This window comes from Ranitomeya imitator, chromosome 3 (assembly GCF_032444005.1).
Source record: "Ranitomeya imitator isolate aRanImi1 chromosome 3, aRanImi1.pri, whole genome shotgun sequence".
Taxonomy (NCBI): domain Eukaryota; kingdom Metazoa; phylum Chordata; class Amphibia; order Anura; family Dendrobatidae; genus Ranitomeya; species Ranitomeya imitator.
The window spans coordinates 93,863,428-93,884,192 of NC_091284.1; the positions used below are offsets into that span (position 1 = coordinate 93,863,428).

Sequence of the window (20,765 nt, forward strand, 5' to 3'; positions counted from 1 at the left end):
ACTTTTGCACCCCAATAGTAGACTGTACAGACTAGGGGATATTGCTTTTTTAGTGTGATGCATTAATGTCAATAACTGCACTCCGTGATATCTTTAGTGTGCCTGCTGTGGCTGCTGTTAACACAAATTTGTGGAAATGTGAACAGTCATGTTTGGTCTACATATGCTGGGTTAGCAGTAGTGGAAGATATGTCGGTCCCAATTATACTATTTCTATTCTCGTGACAGTTATTCCACTTCAGTGGTGTCAGACACTAATTTTTTTAAAATGTGAAAACTCCAGGTTGGGTGTCCATCTGCTGGATTGTGTGTAGTGGAAGACCTGTTGGTCCCTATTATACGGTCGTGAAACTGATGCCACTTTGGTAATGTCTGCCAACAATTTTTGTAAATGTGAACTCTCCTGGTTGGGTGCCCATCTGCTGTATTGGCTGTAGAGGAAGAACTGTCAGTTCCTATTGTACTATTTCTACTGTGGTAAAATTTATGCCACTTCTGTGGTGTAAGGCCCTCATTTGTTTAAATGTGAACACTCCTGTTTGGGTGTCCATCTGCTGGATTGGGTGTAGTGGAAGACATGTCGGTCCCTATTGTCCTATTTCTACTGTGGTAAAATTGATGCCAGTTTGTTATTGTCTGCCAATAATTTTTGGAAATGTGAACACTCCTGGTTGAGTCTCCTTCATGTGTGTTGCATGTAACAGTATGCCTCCGAGACCATCAGGTCCTCCACTTACTTAGACTCAACTACCTTTGTTACTATCCTTAAATTTTTCTGACAATGGTAGTCTACGAAACTGATATTTGTACCACCTGAGTGTGGCTCTGCATGAAAGCAGGTAGAGGTGTTGCATGTGTTATCAGGGCTCCCAGCAAAGGGGCCCTACACCGACCCCTCACCCACCTCGTCTTACTGTGACGTTCAATTGAAAGCTGTAATTGCTGTCCCAGACCCCAATACCTCATGCCTGGCCGACTGCTGTAGTGCCAAGCTACAATTAGTACTGTGGGTGAATTGTGGCCACTTTCATGGTGTTTATCCCTCATTTGATGTGTTTTGGCAGCAATTGAGGCCGTTAGGGCATGTGCACACGTTGCGGATTCTCTGCGGATCCGCAGCGTTTTTTTGCAGTGCAGAAACGCTGCAGATCCGCAATTGATTTACAGTACAATGTAAATCAATGAGAAAAAAAAAAGGCACACGTTGCGGAAAATCCCCTGCGGAAACGCTGCTGTTTAAAAGTAGCATGTCACTTTTTTGTGAATCTGCAGCGTTTTTGTACCCATTCCATTATAGAAAACCGCAGGGGTAAAAACCGCAGCAAAAACGCACAAAAAACGCGACAAATCCGCAGGTGCGTTTTCTGCTAGGAGAGGCAGAATCCGCACCATAAATTCCTAAGCCTAATCCGCAATGTGTGCTCATAGCCTCATCAGGTGTTGTGCATGTGTTTGTTTTAGCCTCCCATTGACATTAATGGCGTTCGGCTGTATTCGGTGAATATTGCAAATTCAGCGATTCGTAATTCGAACCAAACATTGAAATATTCGCTCATCTCCATTTGGGACACCTCTTCTTGGCAGTATGCACATGATGTAAATTAGATGCTTGAGACTTTAAGGCTACTTTCACACTTGCGTCGGGCCGACGTACGTTGTGAAATTTGTGCCCGACGTGGGCAGCGGATGCAGTTTTTCAATGCATCTGCTGCCCATTCTGAAGTCCGGGGAGGAGGGGGCGAAGTTTCGGCCGCGATGGACAAAAAAAAAAAACTTTCACTTGAATGTTTTTTCGTGCCGACAGTCCGCCAAAACACGACAGATACGACGTGTGGCCATCCGTCGCTAATACAAGTCTATGGGAAAAAAACGGATCCTGCGGGCACATTTGCAGGATCAGTTTTTTTTCCCAAAACGATTGCCAAACGACACAAGTGTGAAAGAGGCCTAAGAAGTTAATTAGAAATGAATATTCAACTACGTAGAGGATTAAAGGGACTCTGTCACCTGAATTTGGAGGGAACAATCTTCAGCCATAGGGGCGGGGTTTTCGGGTGTTTGATTCACCCTTTCCTTACCCGCTGGCTGCATGCCGGCTGCAATATTGGATTGAAGTTCATTCTCTGTCCTCCATAGTACACGCCTGCGCAAGGCAATCTTGGAACCTGTTCACACACCACCAAGAAACTTGAAGACACAAAAGAGCACAGTGACGTAAAAAATACTCTGTTGTAAAAAAAATCACAGTAAGGCCGGAGTTACACTTGCGAGTTTTACGGACGTAAGAGCGCAGAAACTACGTCCGTAAAACTCGCAAAAAATACGGCACAATTATTCTCTATGCCCCTGCTCCTATCTGCCGTATTAAACTGATCAGTATTATACGGCTTTCTACGGCCGTAGAAAATCGCAGCATGCTGCGTTTGTCGCCGTATTGCGCAAATAAAACGTCAATGAAAGTCTATGGAAGCCCCAAAAATACGGATCACACACGGACCAGCAGTGTGACTTGCGAGGAATACTACACAGCGGTGTTAGAGAGAAAAGCCGGCAATTCAGTGCGGTGTACAGTAAAATCACACTGACAGCTTACAGTAGAATAGGTAGAATAAATGTGTACACATAGAATAGGTATATATATATATATATATATGTCAGTGAGACACATATGTGTGTGTATATATATATATATATATATATATATATTAATATTTCATCCAGCGCGATATAGCAGAAAGCCGGTAATTCAATTACCGGCTTTTGCTTTCTCCTTCCTAAAACCCGACATGATATGAGACCTGGTTTACATACAGTAAACCATCTCATATCACCATTTTTTTTGCATATTCCACACTACTAATGTTAGTAGTGTGTATATGCAAAATTTGGCCGTTCTAGCTAGTAAATTAAGGGGTTAAATGGCGGAAAAAATTGGCGTGGGCTCCCGCACAATTTTCTCCACCAGAGTGGTGAAGCCAGTGACTGAGGGCAGATATTAATAGCCTGGAGAGGGTCCATGGTTATTGCCCCCCCCCCCCCTCTTGGCTAAAAAAACCTGCCCCCAGCCACCCCAGAAAAGGCACATCTGGAAGATGCACCTATTCTGGAACTTGGCCACTCTCTTCCCATTCCCGTGTAGCGGTGGGATATGGGGTAATGAAGGGTTAATGCCACCTTGCTATTGTAAGGTGACATTAAGCCAAATTAATAATGGAGAGGCGTCAATTATGACACCTATCCATTATTAATCCAATACTAGTAAAGGGTTAAAAAAAAACAACACATTATTAAAAATTAATTTAATGAAAAAAAAACACAAAGGTTGTTGTATTAATTTATTCTACTCTCAATCCACTCACTGAAGACCCTTGATCTTTAAATAAAAAAAAAAAATAATAAACCAAGAATATACTTACCTTCCGAGGATCTGTCACGTCCAACGATGTAAATCCATCTGAAGGGGTTAAAATATTTTGCAGGCAGGAGTTCTGTTAATGCAGCGCTACTCCTGCCTGCAAAACCCCGGAGAATGAAGGTAAAGTAGGTCAATGACCTATATTTACCTTCATTTGCGGTGAGGCGCCCTCTGCTGGTTGTCCTCATATGAACTCGAGCCAGGGAGCTTTCTAGGAAAGTTCCCACGATCTAGGAACAGCCAGCAGAGGGCGCCTCACCGCAAATGCAGGTAAATATAGGTCATTGACCTACTTTACCTTCATTCGCTGGGGTTTTGCAGGCAGGAGTAGCGCTGCATTAACAGAACTCCTGCCTGCAAAATATTTTAACCCCTTCAGATGGATTTACATCGTTGGACCTTACAGATCCTCGGAAGGTATGTATATTCTTGTTTTATAATTTTTTTTTTATTTACAGATCGAGGGTCTTCAGTGAGTGGATTGAGAGAATAAATTAATACAACCTTTGTGTTGTTTTCATTAAATTAATTTTTAATAATGTGTTTTTTTTAACCCTTTACTAGTATTGGATTAATAATGGATAGGTGTCATAATTTACGCCTCTCCATTATTAATTTGGCTTAATGTCACCTTACAATAGCAAGGTGGCATTAACCCTTCATTACCCCATATCCCACCGCTACACGGGAATGGGAAGAGAGTGGCCAAGTGCCAGAATAGGCGCATCTTCCAGATGTGCCTTTTCTGGGGTGGCTGGGGGCAGGTGTTATTAGCCGGGGGGGGGGGGGGCAATAACCATGGACCCTCTCCAGGCTATTAATATCTGCCCTCAGTCACTGGCTTTACCACTCTGGCGGAGACAATTGTGCGGGAGCCCACGCCAATTTTTTCCGCCATTTAACCCCTTAATTTAATAGCTAGAACGGCCAAATTTTGCATATACACACTACTAACAGTAGTGTGGAATATGCAAAAAAAATGGGGATATGAGATGGTTTACTGTATGTAAACCAGGTCTCATATCATGTCGGGTTTAGGAAGGAGAAAGCAAAAGCCGGTAATTGAATTACCGGCTTTCTGCTATATCGCGCTGCATGAAATATTAATATATATACATATGTGTCTCACTGAATATATATATATATATATATATATATATATATATACACACACACACACATATACAGTATATATGGGTTTGTTTGTTTTTTTTACACATGGATCCCTTGTATAGCCGTATGTCGGTTTTGCAAGCCTGCGATAAAAACATGCATTACGGTTGCCATACGGATTACATACGGAGGATGCCATGCGCAAAAAACGGTGACACACCCTGCCTACGGAGGAGCTGCGGACCACTATTATCGGGACTTTTCAGCGTATTACGGCCGTAATATACAGACTGTATTTTCATACGCTGTGTGTGACGCCGGCCTAATAAGCAAGTGCTAGTCAAAAGATGGAAAAAACAGGATTTTTGGTTGCTTACCGTAAAATCTGTTTCTTGAAGCCTCCATTGGGGGACAGTCCCCCAATGAGAGGCGATAAAGAAAACAGGGTATTTAGTTGATACTTTTTTTTGCAAAAAAAATGTATACTAAGCTGCTCCACCAATCGTCAAGGTATACGCATATAGAGCAGTTTTACAACAGAGTATTTTTGACCTCAATGTGCTCTTTTGTGTCTTCAGGTTTCTTGGTGGTGTGTGAACAGGTTCCTACAGACTTGTTCATTGTGCAAGTAGCCCATGTGTTTCTGGTTCTGTAATTGTTCTCTTGTTTCTACAAGACTGGGGAGTCCACCACTCCTTATGGGTCATTTGCATCAAAGCTGTTCCATCCAGCATGTCCACATGAAAATTCCCTCTGAACCCTGCTTATACGGGTACTATACAGAGGGTCAGGTTTTTAAATACATCAGATAGAGCAGTCCTACCTAAAGTATATAATCCCTATGTGGGTATACCTTGATGATTGGTGGAGTAGCTTAGTATACTTTTTTTTGCAAAAAAACGTATCAACTAAATACCCTGTTTTTTCCATCTTTTGACTAGCACTTGCTTATTACTGTGATTTTTTTTTTTTTTTTTACAACAGAGCATTTTTGACCTCACTGTGCTCTTTTGTGTCTTTAAGTTTCTTGGTGGTGTGTGAACAGGTTCCTACAGACTTGTTCATTGTGCAAGTAGCCCATGTGTTTCTGGTTCTGTAAATGTTGTAAGAAGACCATTTTATTGTGTGCAGGTGATCTAAAAATAAAGATGTTTCAGTCATATAATCGACCTTCATCAGACAAATTGCAGTGTGCACAAGGATACAGACAATAACCAACGCTCTGGATAAGAAGCATGTGCTTATCCACTTAGCAACACATTAGCTGCAGAGAAATTGACACTTGGGGAGAGTTTTTTGGCATTTTTTTTTTAATGACATTAGAAAAATATGGCTGTTAATGGTGCCGTTTCAGATTGGAAGTGTTGAAAACAAAAATATCAGAGGGCGGCTAACAATTTATCATGGAGCTGTAATGGCAGCCGAATTTGGTGTAATCTAAAATGGAGCGTCTCAATTCTGTTCTTTGAAGGGTTATTGCGTCTTCTTTCATTTCCATTTTGGGTGGTGAGCGAGGCCGGTGACATCACATCTACAGATCACAGTATGGAGCTTGTGTGCGATCAACAGGGACCAGTAGACGGCACATCACTGGTCGCACTCACCTCCATACCAAAGTGAGAGAAACTGCAATAATTCTGTAAATTCTTACACTACAGGTTACGTGTGAGGATCACCTTGCAGGATCAGCACGCTTCATCCCTCCAGTTGTTAAATCACAACTCCAGATATGATCTTTGGCTCTGAAGTATTACTGGGGGTGTAGTTTAAGGCTGCTGGGCCCCACAGCGTCATGTGAACATATCCTTAGGGTATATTCACATTCAGCAGATTTGTTACATACTGGACTTTCGGAACTGAAAAATCCGTTCCGTACATTTGAATCGGGTAAATTCTGCAGAAAGCACATGGATTTCTGAAACCCCATTAAGATGAACGTGACAGGTGCAGAAATGTCTGCTATAAACCGGCAACTCATGAATGTATCAGTAGACATCCCGTTGCCTGACTAGTAAAGGCCGAGGCATTTGTGAGTGGCTGAGGACTGTATTTTTGAAGACAGATCTTGTGAACACTTTGGTACATGCAGCCACATGGTGGGCACACAAAGTCAAGGAATTCCCTGGAAATCCAAACCCACATACTGTATATCACACACCAGTTACATCTATTGAAATGTGTGGAAATCTAGGATTAGATATCTGCTGAATGTTGGGTCGTAGTATCAAACTCGCTATATGCGGTTGCATTGTGGCAGCACAGGGGTCAGTATTGGGACCTGTTCTCTTCAACATATTCATTAATGATCTGGTAGAAGGTTTACACAGTAAAATATCGATATTTGCAGATGATACAAAACTATGTAAAGCAGTTAATACAAGAGAAGATAGTATTCTGCTACAGATGGATCTGGATAAGTTGGAAACTTGGGCTGAAAGGTGGCAGATGAGGTTTAACAATGATAAATGTAAGGTTATACACATGGGAAGAGGGAATCAATATCACCATTACACACTGAACGGGAAACCACTGGGTAAATCTGACAGGGAGAAGGACTTGGGGATCCTAGTTAATGATAAACTTACCTGGAGCAGCCAGTGCCAGGCAGCAGCTGCCAAGGCAAACAGGATCATGGGGTGCATTAAAAGAGGTCTGGATACACATGATGAGAGCATTATACTGCCTCTGTACAAATCCCTAGTTAGACCGCACATGGAGTACTGTGTCCAGTTTTGGGCACCGGTGCTCAGGAAGGATATAATGGAACTAGAGAGAGTACAAAGGAGGGCAACAAAATTAATAAAGGGGATGGGAGAACTACAATACCCAGATAGATTAGCGAAATTAGGATTATTTAGTCTAGAAAAAAGACGACTGAGGGGCGATCTAATAACCATGTATAAGTATATAAGGGGACAATACAAATATCTCGCTGAGGATCTGTTTATACCAAGGAAGGTGACGGGCACAAGGGGGCATTCTTTGCGTCTGGAGGAGAGAAGGTTTTTCCACCAACATAGAAGAGGATTCTTTACTGTTAGGGCAGTAAGAATCTGGAATTGCTTGCCTGAGGAGGTGGTGATGGCGAACTCAGTCGAGGGGTTCAAGAGAGGCCTGGATGTCTTCCTGGAGCAGAACAATATTGTATCATACAATTATTAGGTTCTGTAGAAGGACGTAGATCTGGGTATTTATTATGATGGAATATAGGCTGAACTGGATGGACAAATGTCTTTTTTCGGCCTTACTAACTATGTTACTATGTTACAACTCGAATTGGAGAGCAGCATAATGTAAAGAGATGCTGACTCCAGCAATGTGTCACTTACTGAGCTGCTTGCTGTGGTTTTTAATAAAATCAGTTTCATCAGCAGGAGATTATCAGTAGAGGACTAGTAAAACCGCTGCCATATAGTCCTCCATATTCATGAGCTCTGTATAACCCGCCCCCTACCACTGATTGTGTCCATTCTGCATAGGCAGGAAGCAGCCAAAGCTGCCAATCAGTGATGTGGGCGGGGTTTTAGAGTTCAGCTTTTAGAGAACTGCAGCAGAGAAAACGGATTTTATCAAAACTGCAGCAAGCAGCCCAGAAAGTGACATTTTCAGAAAGAATGAGTGTGCACACAGACTACTGTATAGGCTCAATAGAAAGTGTACAAAGCCCATACACCGCTTTGATAGCGCCCTCCTGTGGATACTCTTTAAAGATAGACATTCTAGAAATCATTGTCGTTCCCAGATGGTTTTCAAGCATTTGATCTCTGTAGACCAGTGCGCAGATTGCTGAACGTGGCGATATGCGAGCACGATGTTAGAACACAACAAAAGAATAACGCAGACTTTTTTTTGGTTTCTTCTCAAATATTTAGTTACATAACTTGCAATAAATAAACATGACTTCTGCAAATCAGTCGCATCAAAGGCTCCAGTTATAACATTGTTTTAAAGGCAGGAACGGAAAAAAAAATAGAGAAGGTGTTAAATTAGCGGCGTGACTCCTGCGCACAAATATTCATCCTGGATTTATTTCCACAAAGTTATGACAAGATAAAAAAAATCAAGTGAAAATGAGCGTGTCCATGTACAATGGGCTATTAACAGGCACGAGTGCAATACAAAATGTTGTACCAATTCAATGACGGTATCCGGGATCAATATCCAGCTACAACAAGACGATGGTTTCTTAAAGCAAATTACGGGGGGTTCCAGTAATGAAATCAAGGGAAACCCCTTTCCACATGGTAAAGAGTTGCAGCATTGTCACGCACCATACCAGGTCTATAAAATGCTGCTGCAACAAGGCACTTCAGGAGTTACTACAAATCTATACAGCATGGGGGGGGGGGAAGCAAAATAAGGTCCAGAGTGCCTCATTGGGATAAGCACATAATACTGCATGGCCTTGGGATGTACGGGGAAAATAGAATGGATTTGGTGATGGCGGCATATATTACATAGAGGCCAGAGAATGCAGCGTTCTACAAGAGATGTACCTTTACCAATGCTAAAGAAACAGCAATGCTGGAATATATGCCTAAAGGTACCGTCACATTAAGCGACGCTGCAGCGATATAGACAACGATGCCGATCGCTGCAGCGTCGCTGTTTCGTCGTTGTGTGGTCGCTGGAGAGCTGTCACACAGACCGCTCTCCAGCGACCAACGATGCTGAAGTCCCAGGTAACCAGGGTAAACATCGGGCTACTAAGCGCAGGGCCGCGCTTAGTAACCCGATGTTTACCCTGGTTACCATTGTAAATGTAAAAAAAAAAAAACACTACATACTTACATTCCGGTGTCTGTCGCTTCCCCCGGCATCAGCTTCCCTGCACCGTGTAAGCGCCGGCCGTAGAGCAGAGCGGTGACGTCACCACTGTGCTCTGCTTTATGGCCGGCCGGCGCTGACACAGTGCAGGGAAGCTCACGCCGGGGGACGCGACAGACACCGGAATGTAAGTATGTATTTTTTGTTTTTTTTTTACATTTACAATGGTAACCAGGGTAAATATTGGGTTACTAAGCGCGGCCCTGCGCTTAGTAACCAGATGTTTACCCTGGTTACAAGTGAAGACATCGCTGGATCGGCGTCACACACGCCGATTCAGCGATGTCAGCGGGTGATCCAGCACCGAAATAAAGTTCTGGCCTTCTAGCGACGACCAGCGATGTCACAGCAGGATCCTGATCGCTGCTGCGTGTCAAACACAACGATATCGCTATCCAGGACGCTGCAACGTCACGGATCGCTATCGTTCTAAAGTTGCTCAGTGTGAAGGTACCTATAAAGGGAAAATACAGGCTGATCTCGGACCACCACTGATTACTAAAAGTGAAAGGGCTTAATAAAAAGGACACCCTGAGCACAGGGGTTTCTGAAAATCTAGCAACAGTCATTACAGGATCATGTAAGTCAATGACAGTCTGCTTAGAATACTGCGTCAGATTTTCAGGGGAAGGCTACAGGCGGTACCAAAGGGGTCCGGGTACTCTGTAGCAGGGCTGTGGAGTCTGAGTCCATTTTGGTGGAGTCGGTGTCATGTAAATTGAGGAGTCGGAGGTTTGGCTTACTGACTCCACAGCCCTGCTCTGTAGTGCCCTTATGTTGTGGGGGAGGGGGGAATCAGTGGTGACCAGAGATCACAAACATCACCTATACAGTGGTGCAAAAAAGTATTGTCAGTCAGCAATAGTGCAAGTTCCACCACTTAAAAAGATGAGAGGCGTCTGTAATTTACATCATAGGTAGACCTCAACTATGGGAGACAAACTGAGAAAAAAAAATCTAGAAAATCACATTGTCTGTTTTTTTAACATTTTATTTGCATATTATGGTGGAAAATAAGTATTTGGTCAGAAACAAACAATCAAGATTTCTGGCTCTCACAGACCTGTAACTTCTTCTTTAAGAGTCTCCTCTTTCCTCCACTCATTACCTGTAGTAACGGCACCTGTTTAAACTTGTTGTCAGTATAAAAAGACACCTGTGCACACCCTCAAACAGTCTGACTCCAAACTCCACTATGGTGAAGACCAAAGAGCTGTCAAAGGACACCAGAAACAAAATTGTAGCCCTGCACCAGGCTGGGAAGACTGAATCTGCAATAGCCAACCAGCTTGGAGTGAAGAAATCAACAGTGGGAGCAATAATTAGAAAATGGAAGACATACAAGACCACTGATAATCTCCCTCGATCTGGGGCTCCACGCAAAATCCCACCCCGTGGGGTCAGAATGATCTCAAGAACGGTGAGCAAAAATCCCAGAACCACGCGGGGGGACCTAGTGAATGAACTGCAGAGAGCTGGGACCAATGTAACAAGGCCTACCATAAGTAACACACTACGCCACCATGGACTCAGATCCTGCAGTGCCAGACGTGTCCCACTGCTTAAGCCAGTACATGTCCGGGCCCGTCTGAAGTTTGCTAGAGAGCATTTGGATGATCCAGAGGAGTTTTGGGAGAATGTCCTATGGTCTGATGAAACCAAACTGGAACTGTTTGGTAGAAACACAACTTGTCGTGTTTGATGGATGCAACTCAGTATTCTTTTTCCTCCAAACACCATACCTACTGTAAAGCATGGTGGTGGAAACATCATGCTTTGGGGCTGTTTCTCTGCAAAGGGGCCAGGACGACTGATCCGAGTACATGAAAGAATGAATGGGGCCATGTATCGTGAGATTTTGAGTGCAAACCTCCTTCCATCAGCAAGGGCATTGAAGATGAAACGTGGCTGGGTCTTTCAACATGACAATGATCCAAAGCACACCGCCAGGGCAACGAAGGAGTGGCTTCGTAAGAAGCATTTCAAGGTCCTGGAGTGGCCTAGCCAGTCTCCAGATCTCAACCCTATAGAAAACCTTTGGAGGGAGTTGAAAGTCCGTGTTGCCAAGCGAAAAGCCAAAAACATCACTGCTCTAGAGGAGATCTGCATGGAGGAATGGGCCAACATACTAACAACAGTGTGTGGCAACCTTGTGAAGACTTACAGAAAACGTTTGACCTCTGTCATTGCCAACAAAGGATATATTACAAAGTATTGAGATGAAATTTTGTTTCTGACCAAATACTTATTTTCCACCATAATATGCAAATAAATTGTTAAAAAAACAGACTGTGATTTTCTGGATTTTTTTTTCTCAGTTTGTCTCCCATAGTTGAGGTCTACCTATGATGTAAATTACAGACGCCTCTCATCTTTTTAAGTGGTGGAACTTGCACTATTGCTGACTGACTAAATACTTTTTTGCCCCACTGTATATAAGATGATCCCATAGATCATTTCAACTCGACGTTCTCCCCCTTTGAATGAATTAGTAAGACCATAGTTACTGATCGCACTAATTAATGCCCTACAGGGGATAGAACCACTACATGTAAAGTTATCACCTACGTAAAAAAGAAAACACTCAATATCCAAATGCATTATTGGAGATCGTGCAGGACAAATTACTGCAGGAGGAACAAAAATAATCTATAAGGCTGAACTTAGAACAAAAAAAAAACCAAAACTTAAGGCAGTGGATTTGGCAGCGATCTGTTAAAGTCTTAAATAATGCTTTAAAGTATTATTCCTAAATATTAGTATACAACACAAAAAAACCTAAACTGTAAGGTCATGTTCCCACGTGCAAAAACACTGCATTTTTTCTTCCAGGGTCTGACCTAAAATACTATATAGCAATATGCCCTGATTATTATATTTTTCCTTTGTTTTGGTTTTTTTTGTGCTTTATGGTGCAGATTAGATGAAGCATTTTATGTGTTTAGTATAGAAAAAATGAGATGCGTCACTTGCCCTAATTGCTCTTTTTACACTCATCACATCCTCGCACTTCATCTGTTTAGGGGCAACGGATTTTCTACATAAATTAACAAAGTAGGAAAAAAAAAATGCAGCGTTTACTCTGAGTTACTAGATTATACAGGCAAGGCAAGAACTGCAAGAAGGGTCAGACAAGGAATAAGGTCAAAGGATCCAACATGCGAGAACACACTGGTTACTGCGGATCCATCACGAGAATTCACACACAATACACACTGAACATTAGGAGAAGATTCCCTAGACCTGATGAGGCTGGTGTACTTAATTTTACAACTCATTTCAGCAACACTTTATAATCCTTGTAGAACGTTGTACTGCCCAATGATAAAATGAGTTCAGCTATAGGGACACTCAGAAAATACGCATCTTAAAGGGGTTATCGGGTACTCTTATTTTTGGGGGCTACTGAACCAAGAATTTAATGGCCGGTAGTTGCCTTCGTGTTCTAACCATGCAGAGATGTGTCCCGGTAAAGGTGGCGGTTCTTAGGCTTCATTTGACCTCACAGCAGCTCTTTTTCTTTTGCTCTGCTCTGTCGACAGGGCGTCACTGCTGACATCACCCGTTATCAGCCGGCTCCCCGCTGTGTTAGATGGAGATGGTTGGCAGTCAGCAGTGATGCTTTGTCGACAGAGCAAGGCGGAAGAGAAGGTGCTGCTCTGTAAACACAACGTCAGCAGAAGCCGGGCAATCACTGGCAGGAGTAGTCCACGGCCACTTTGAGCCGGAACAGATGTCGAAGGGTAAAAGAGCCAATTAGTTAACTGGTACGTTCTTACTGCAGTAGACAATAAAAACCAAAGTCCCAGATAAACCCTTGTAACTTTAGGAAGTAAAGAATTTTACATATATTTAGAAGTACACCAGTCTCATCAGGTCTACAAGACCTATGTACTAATATATGCAGTCTGCATTGTGGAACATGATGACAGATCCGCTTTAAGTCTGATCACGGTCCACCCTTGACTTCAAGAATTAAAGAACTCTCTGTAAAAAGCCCCAAACCCTTTACCACGGCTACCGATACTGACAATCTCACAACCTTTTTGGGCAGAGTCCGAACGTGGTGAATTACTCACTGCAAATCAGCGACAAATTACAGTCCAATAAACTTGGGCGAGGAAAACGCCAGTCATGTGTAGTGGGAAAAAACACCATGCTGCAGATGTTCAAGCCCACGGCACTTTTACTCTGTGGCAGTAAAGCAAAGGATTTTCACTACGGGTTTAACCCCTAAAATGCAGAAAGTTAATTCCATAGATTCTGCTGTGGAATCACTTTATTCTGGAGTCTCTGGACTTACCCAAATTGACATGGTCTTTTGCTTTGAATGCTGTAGCAGAAAAAAAAAAATCAGAGCCGTGTTAAAGGGGTGTAAGCAATCTTCTAAAAATCAGTGAAGGAACCAGAAATCACAGACATCACCAATGTGCTTTTGTCACATTTATCTATAAAGTACCAAGTGAGGAGTTGGAACCAAACCTCCTTATATAAGAATACGAATTCCAAAAAATGGAATATTAGTACATTATTTAGTGTGCAATTTAGAGGATGCAGAACAGAGGGTTTGCCAAAATGTTCGCTTCTACTGCTATGTTGAGTGATGGATTACCAAGCATGATAGGAGAAATGTGCTTACTGCCATGTAGCAGAAATAGCCAAAAGATAAGAAAATGAAGCCTTGCTGACCAGTCAGCAGCTCGATGAGAGGGCAGTCCACTGTACCTGTCGCCTCCATTATTGTAGTGTCTAAAAAAGAACATTAAATTACAAACACTCTTTGCTCCAGAACCCCATTACAAATACCTTGAGAACCTAAACCATCTGTGACTACTATAAAACTGCTCTCAGGCAAAAACATTCATTTTTTTTTCACCCCCCCCAAATGGCAGAAATAAAATCTGTTCAATACAAAATCTCAATCAGTTACCAAATACAACAAGCTGACAACATGTTCACCCAAAAGTCACGTAGTTCTTATGTAGAGACATTATAGAGTAGAAAGAAGTATGGAGGCTCAGTGAGGCACCTCGCCGAATATTGCAATAGATCCTACGCCCCCTAAGAGGGGCCGCGGTGTGGCGACTATGCAGCTGGTAAGGCTTCATAAGCGATCCACTGTGGTTGTGATCCTTGGTGGTCACGTTATTTTCCTTGCAGACAATGGGATCCAGACATACACAAACACGCAAGAAAATTGTAAAAATGAAAAGAGCACTTAACACAAAAAGTAGTTCAAGAAAAAGTCAATGGCAAATGTGCAGATACAAATGGCAGGCCGATGCCGCAGCCAAGTAGGAATTGTTCCCCATGGTGGAGACATCGCGGGTCCTGCCTGGAGCAGCTCGTCCCGGTCGTAGCGGCCATTTAATGCTTGCTGGTGTATAGTGTCTCCTCCTCGGTGTCGGTTTCATCCTGGAACTCATTACTTAGGAGGGATTTCTTAGAGCCGGCAGACATCAGGCGGATTTCGTCCTCATAGTCGTCGTTGTTTTGCCGCAGCCGATGGAATCCATCTTTGTGCCTATTGGACTTGATGGAGCAGACGCACCAGATGATGCAGGCCGTCAGAAGGAGAGCCGTCATTGTGGCTCCTGAAAACAAACCACAAAGAATCCAGGTTAACAATAAGGGCAAGAACATTTACAGACGTGTAATTAGCAATCCGACAGAACAATGGCAACTATTAGGCCATGTTCACATCCAGCATTTCTTCCTCCAAATTGAAAGCGGCTTTTGACAGAAACAGGAAAAGCCATGTGATTTCAGAAATCTCGTGGAAACGCTTCATCCGTTTTTCCCTGACTGAATTTGAGAATTGCAGTGTCCTTGAAACCTGAACCACGTCCATTCTTTCAGTATTTTTTGCAATGATTTTTTCACCCACAGAAAGCCAAGAGAATGTAAAAATGAAAAAAAAAAAAAACACTGCAAAAATGCAACAAACATTTTCATGGTTTTTCATGGCATTTCTGGTGAATAAAATTAACTTTAGTAAACATGTACTGTAGACAAAACGCACATGTAATCAGCACCCAAACAACGCTACCAAACCGGGTGTTCTGAACGCAGCGTATACTGCCAGGCGGGCAGCCTTAGGGTAAAGCCACACGCACAGATGTTACTACCCGCTGTAGACTCTGCATATTTTACTCTTTGCTACACTGAAAGGGGTCAAATCTGCTGTTAAAAGCCAACAAAAACAGCGAGGGAGAAAAAAAAAAAGCATCACACGTGCTCACCTCACTCCCACGGTGCTCTGCACCGGTCTCCTGTGCACCGATTCTCGGTAGCAGAGCAATGAAATGGCACTGCGTCTGCTGCCTCACACACTGGTGGAAGATGGCACCGGCGGCCCCGACCTCCACCAATGTATTCACCACTGTCTACATTCTGAGCATGCGGAGAACGATCACAGTAGGCGGCGAAGCGGATGGATGGCAGGCAGAGGAGGGCATGCTGCGGCCCATGGGCCACTTTATCAGCCCTTCCGCTGTCTTGGTCTGAGGGTCGGCCTGGAACAGCCAGATGTGGCCTGCAGGTTGCCCAGGTCAGCTGTAGAGCACAGTTGAGTCACTTGGGCTAGTTTCCATGACACAGGGATGGGTGTAGCATGCCTACATCCACAGAAGACTGGTGGTTAGTTCTCCAACCGCCTGCCAAGTGCTTTAATAATGTTTGGAAGGCAAAGGGAGGTTACACCAAGTATTGATTTATTCATTCACCTCGAACACTACTAATTTTGAAGGCATTCTTACTCTGCAGAATTTTTTCCTGGATATAAAAAACACCCAATAAAAAAAAAAAAAATCATACCAAGGATAATTTCAGCACCTATAATGTGTCCTAATCCAATGATGTAGATTTTGGAAAAACATAGCTGGGCTTGGCTGTTTATCATTGTAACAGAAGTCTATAATCTTATCACCCCACCCATGTAGGTGCAGGAGAACAGCTCTCCCCTAAGTGATGAGTAAAGGGCCTTTGTGTGCAAGCTCAACAAGAATTAGGATCATTTTCTAATTTCATAATGAAAAACTAGTCATACCTGCAATCGTTACAACCAACTCCCTGGGCAGTCCAAATATACGATTATCCATGACAAAAATGATTTCTACCAGGCTGGCTGCGTCATGCCTAACATGCACCTAAGAAGAAAAGTAAAGCAAGTCACAAAAAAACAAGTGTGAATAAGGTCTAGAAATACAGAAGGTCATAACCAAAGCAGCAATTAAAAAGATGAACATGAACTTGGCTCTACAGTATCCCCAACCCAACCTACAATGGACAAACCCTCTGCACTACTTCTGGAGTACTGGATTGTCAGTATCAACCACAAACATTGTGTCAGCCAGGGTTTTATTGTAGTTTCGGGTAGAAACATTTCAAGGAACATTTTCTTTTATTTTAATCAGAATTGGTAAAATAAGAAACCTTCAGATTGGAGCAAAACCACAACAAAAACTGGATTTTTGGGAGTTAGCAATGGAGCATCTTTTGGCTTTGTCGTTAAATATTTCTCCTTTGCGATATGTTCACATGTTGCAGTCACATCGCGCAAAAACATGTGAACACAGCCGATTGCCTAAATATTTTCCAAAGGGATTTGGAAGAGAAAGCTCCATGTCATCAGGATTCTTACTTAGAGAAGCAGCCAGTCAACGCTTAGTAAAACTTGTTGCACTGGAATCATACAGGCCATTTTGTTTTTCTTCACGAAGAACGAATTAGAAAGTAATGGGAAATATTTATGATAAAACTTATTCTTCTTCCTTCCTGCTGAATCCATGTCTGGCTATGGCTAAAATACAAAGTTAAAATCTCCTTTACTTCTTTCTGCTGCGGGAAGAAATTTCATTTCTGGTAAAAAAAAAATTTTTTTTTTTTTTTTTACTTCCCTTCTTCCAATAAGCGTATTTTTCCATAGACAAAGATACATAACAGCTTGTTTCATCCTACTGAACAATACCATTTACTTTATAATGTACTGGAAAATGAGATTTAAAAAAAAAATGTATTTTTATTTAGTATTTTAACTGAGATGAAATAGTGGAATAAAAAACAAAAAAAAAATAAAAAAATAAACAGCACTACCGCCAATGCTTTTATTGTGCTCATTGTGCAGTGAAAAATGATCAGGCAACATTATTTTCCAGGTCAGAATAATTGAGACTAGTAAGGTTTCTATTTTTCCTTGTTTTTTTGATTGGCGAGCAGAGAATAGCAGATTTAAGAGTACAAATTTGTAGTACATACAACATTTTGGTTGATACTTATTAAATTCTGATCGAGAGGCGTTGCATATTTTTATGTCCTACATTGGGGAAGAGTTAAAATGGACATCCTCAGTAGTGATGGGCGAACCCCTGGATGTTTGGGGCCGGCTGGACAGTTTTAAAAAAAAAAAAAAGTTTGGTTCGGACCCAAACCGAGCGTTTTCCGCGCTGTCATGTGCATGACAGCGAGGCAAACACTACCTCTGATCGGCGGTAAGATCATTACCACCGGTCCAATGACAGCATGAGCCTAGAGCTGTTACCAGAGGTAAAACGTTTACCTACCAGTCACAGGGGTCGGCTGATGGGCCGCTATTCCCATTAACCTACGCCTGCTGCCGATAATAACAGTTAAGAGGAGGCGGCAAATGATGGGAGTATTCGTCAGACGGCTCCTTAACGACCGCCGATATGCCTTTTAATGGCGACAGTTAAGGGTACTTATTCCTCTGTGCCGCTTTTTAACGGCGCTGAGAAATAAGGTTATAGCGGCCCCAGCGCCTGAAAATGATTCAGGTCGGTTTTTACCGTCCCCAGTGTTGCAATCACCGGTATTCACAGAATAACGGCAACCACAAAAAAAAAAAAGTCAAGATTTCCCATTAATTTCTTTCTTCACTGATATGAACTAGCACATCAAAGGAGAGAGAAATGGGGTCCTCCGAGCCCCCCTGGTATCTCCTGCATCTGATTCTGTCCCCAGGCCTTCAGTGTCTTCTTCCGGGAAGAAAATGGCAGGCACATGCGCAGTGCGCCCGCCGAGATCTGCCAGCCGGCACCCGGCAACAACAGGAGATTTTTCCTATTGGTTCATTTTGATCACCACGATTGATCGACCCTATCATGGTGATCGACATAAAAAAATCAAATCCTCTTTACCACCCCCTTAGATAAAAATAAAATTTCAAAAATGTATTTATTTCCATTTTTCCGCTGGGGTTAGAATTGTGGCGATGGGGTTAGGGCTGGGATTATGGTTAGGTTGTGTTGGGGTTAGGGCTTTGTTAGGGTTGGAGTTAGAATTGGGGGGTTTCCACTGTTCAGGTACATCAGGAGGCCTCCAAATGTGACATGGCGCCGCCATTGATTCCAGTCAATTTTGCGTTAAAAAAAAGTCAAACAGTGCTCCCTCCCTTCTGAGCCCTGCCATGCACCCAAACAGTGGCTTTTCCCCACATATGGGGTATCGGCGTACTCAGGAGAAAGTGAACAACAAATTTTGAGGTCTATTTCCTCCTGAAAAACCCTTGCGAAAATAAAAAAAAGTTTGGTTCTAAAGTAAAATTTTGGTGAAAAAAAGTCAAATGTTAATTTTTTCCTTCCACATTGCTTTAGTTCTCGTGAAGTACCTGAATTAATAAACTTCCTGAATGTGGTTTGCGCCCCTTGAGGGGTGCAGTTTTTAGAATGGTGTCACTTTTGGGTATTTTCTGTTATAATGATCCCCCAAACTCACTTCAAATGTCAGGTGGTCCGTAAAAAAAATGGTTTTGTAAATTTTGTTGGAAAAATAAGAAAATCGCTGGTCAACTTTTAACCCTTATAACAATGTAACAAAAAAAAAATATGTTTCAAGGGGTCAGAAACGCTGCAGTTCCGCACAAAAGAAGTAGCATGCTACATCTTTTGATCCGCAGCGGTTTTCATGCGGAGTTTTCTGCACCATTAGCACAGCATTTTTTTTTCTATTGATTTACATTGTACTGTAAATCACTTTGCGGAACTGCAGTGTTTCTGCGCGAAAAAAAATCGGCTGCGGATCCGCAGTAATTCCGCATCGTGTGCACACAGCCTTAGGAAGAACAGATAGAAATGGTTTTCCCAGCTTTCAGTCCACCTCTGACAAAAGCCACATCAGTGGAAGTAATACCTGTGTGCGCTGCTGCTGGAATCCCTCAGCAATGGCGTTAATATTATGGAAACCTGGCGCAAGCAGAACGTGGAAGTATCCGCCCTCCTTCGTGTACACTTTCATTCCTTCATTGAAAATAATTGTAGCTTTCGGAACAGGTTTTCCTTTCTCATCCTTTACGATGCCATGGACGCCTTTATGTACCTGGAAAGACAAAAAAGAAAGTTGTTAGTAGGCCCCCCTAAAGATATGCATACCACCACCACTGCGTGGCCTGTACCTTATATTTGAGCGTGGGCTACTACACCCACTAACATGAGAAAATAATCAGCATGGGAAATCCTCCGGAAAAGAAGATGTAAAAGATCCCAGCACACAGGAGAAGCGGTGCACTCGCCTGTGCTGCAGGGGTGAGCCGAGCGAGCGGGATTCAGTTCCTATCACTTATTGATGGAATCCTTTAAATCCGCCTTCTATTACACGTTCAATTTCCATTTACGTTACTGTTGGCTCTTGTTACCTTGTTTTTAACCCTGTGATGTGCATAGTTTTACCTGAAACTCTGAATAGTATTTTTTTTACCATTCTCCATAGTTTTTTTGCACTTTAGACTTTCGTTCTTAAAGAGTAACAGAATTTTTACTTTTTATTTCATAAATCAACAGTACGCATAAGCAACACTGTAATATATGGGCACCAGCAGTATATATTAGCAACGTTGTAATAGACCTTATGAGACAAATTTGCTTCCTTCTCCTTCTGCATTGATTTTTCACTTATTTCATGATTAAAATATGTATTCCGTGAAGACAGAGTTTCACATTAAGGAAATAGAATTTAAAAGCACAAACTGTCATCTTTTATGTCGAGGGAAGGAGTTTGAGGCAGACACTGAGGTTTTGCTGCAGTGCTCTTGAAATGATACTTGCATATTTCTGCGTGAAACTTTATGAGCGCCATCTATCATCTCCTATCTCAGGAATGGGAGAATCTGTATTCATTGAAGACAGATTGTCCCCGTTAATTGAGAATTTTGAGAATGAAGAATAAGTCCAGGGGGAGAATAGAAACAGATTTTTCTAATAAAGATATATTCAAAAGTTTCTTGATTAATGACAAAAAAAAAAGGAATTAAAATGGTTACTCTTTAAAGGTGTTGTCCACTACTCGGACATCCCCTTCTGAATCCCTGCGTTTCCTTCCCAGTAAAATAATAAACACCCATACTTCCCTCCGTTGCCGTTCCAGCAGTGTCTGCCCTGGCTTTCCCGGGGATTGCGTG

General features: G+C 42.4%; 1 protein-coding gene across 1 annotated transcript in view; it reads right to left on the reverse strand.

Annotated features, from left to right (window-relative positions):
* Positions 1-13,674: 13,674 nt before the first annotated feature.
* Positions 13,675-20,765, reverse strand: part of CPD (carboxypeptidase D) — an 89,031-nt gene continuing 81,940 nt past the window's right edge. The window contains exons 19-21 of the mRNA XM_069761154.1: positions 19,502-19,687; positions 16,404-16,503; positions 13,675-14,949 (exon numbers count right to left, since the gene is read on the reverse strand). Of these exons, the coding sequence (XP_069617255.1) occupies positions 14,723-14,949; positions 16,404-16,503; positions 19,502-19,687 (513 nt within the window). The 3' untranslated portion in view covers positions 13,675-14,722. The remainder of the gene's footprint in view (positions 14,950-16,403; positions 16,504-19,501; positions 19,688-20,765) is intronic.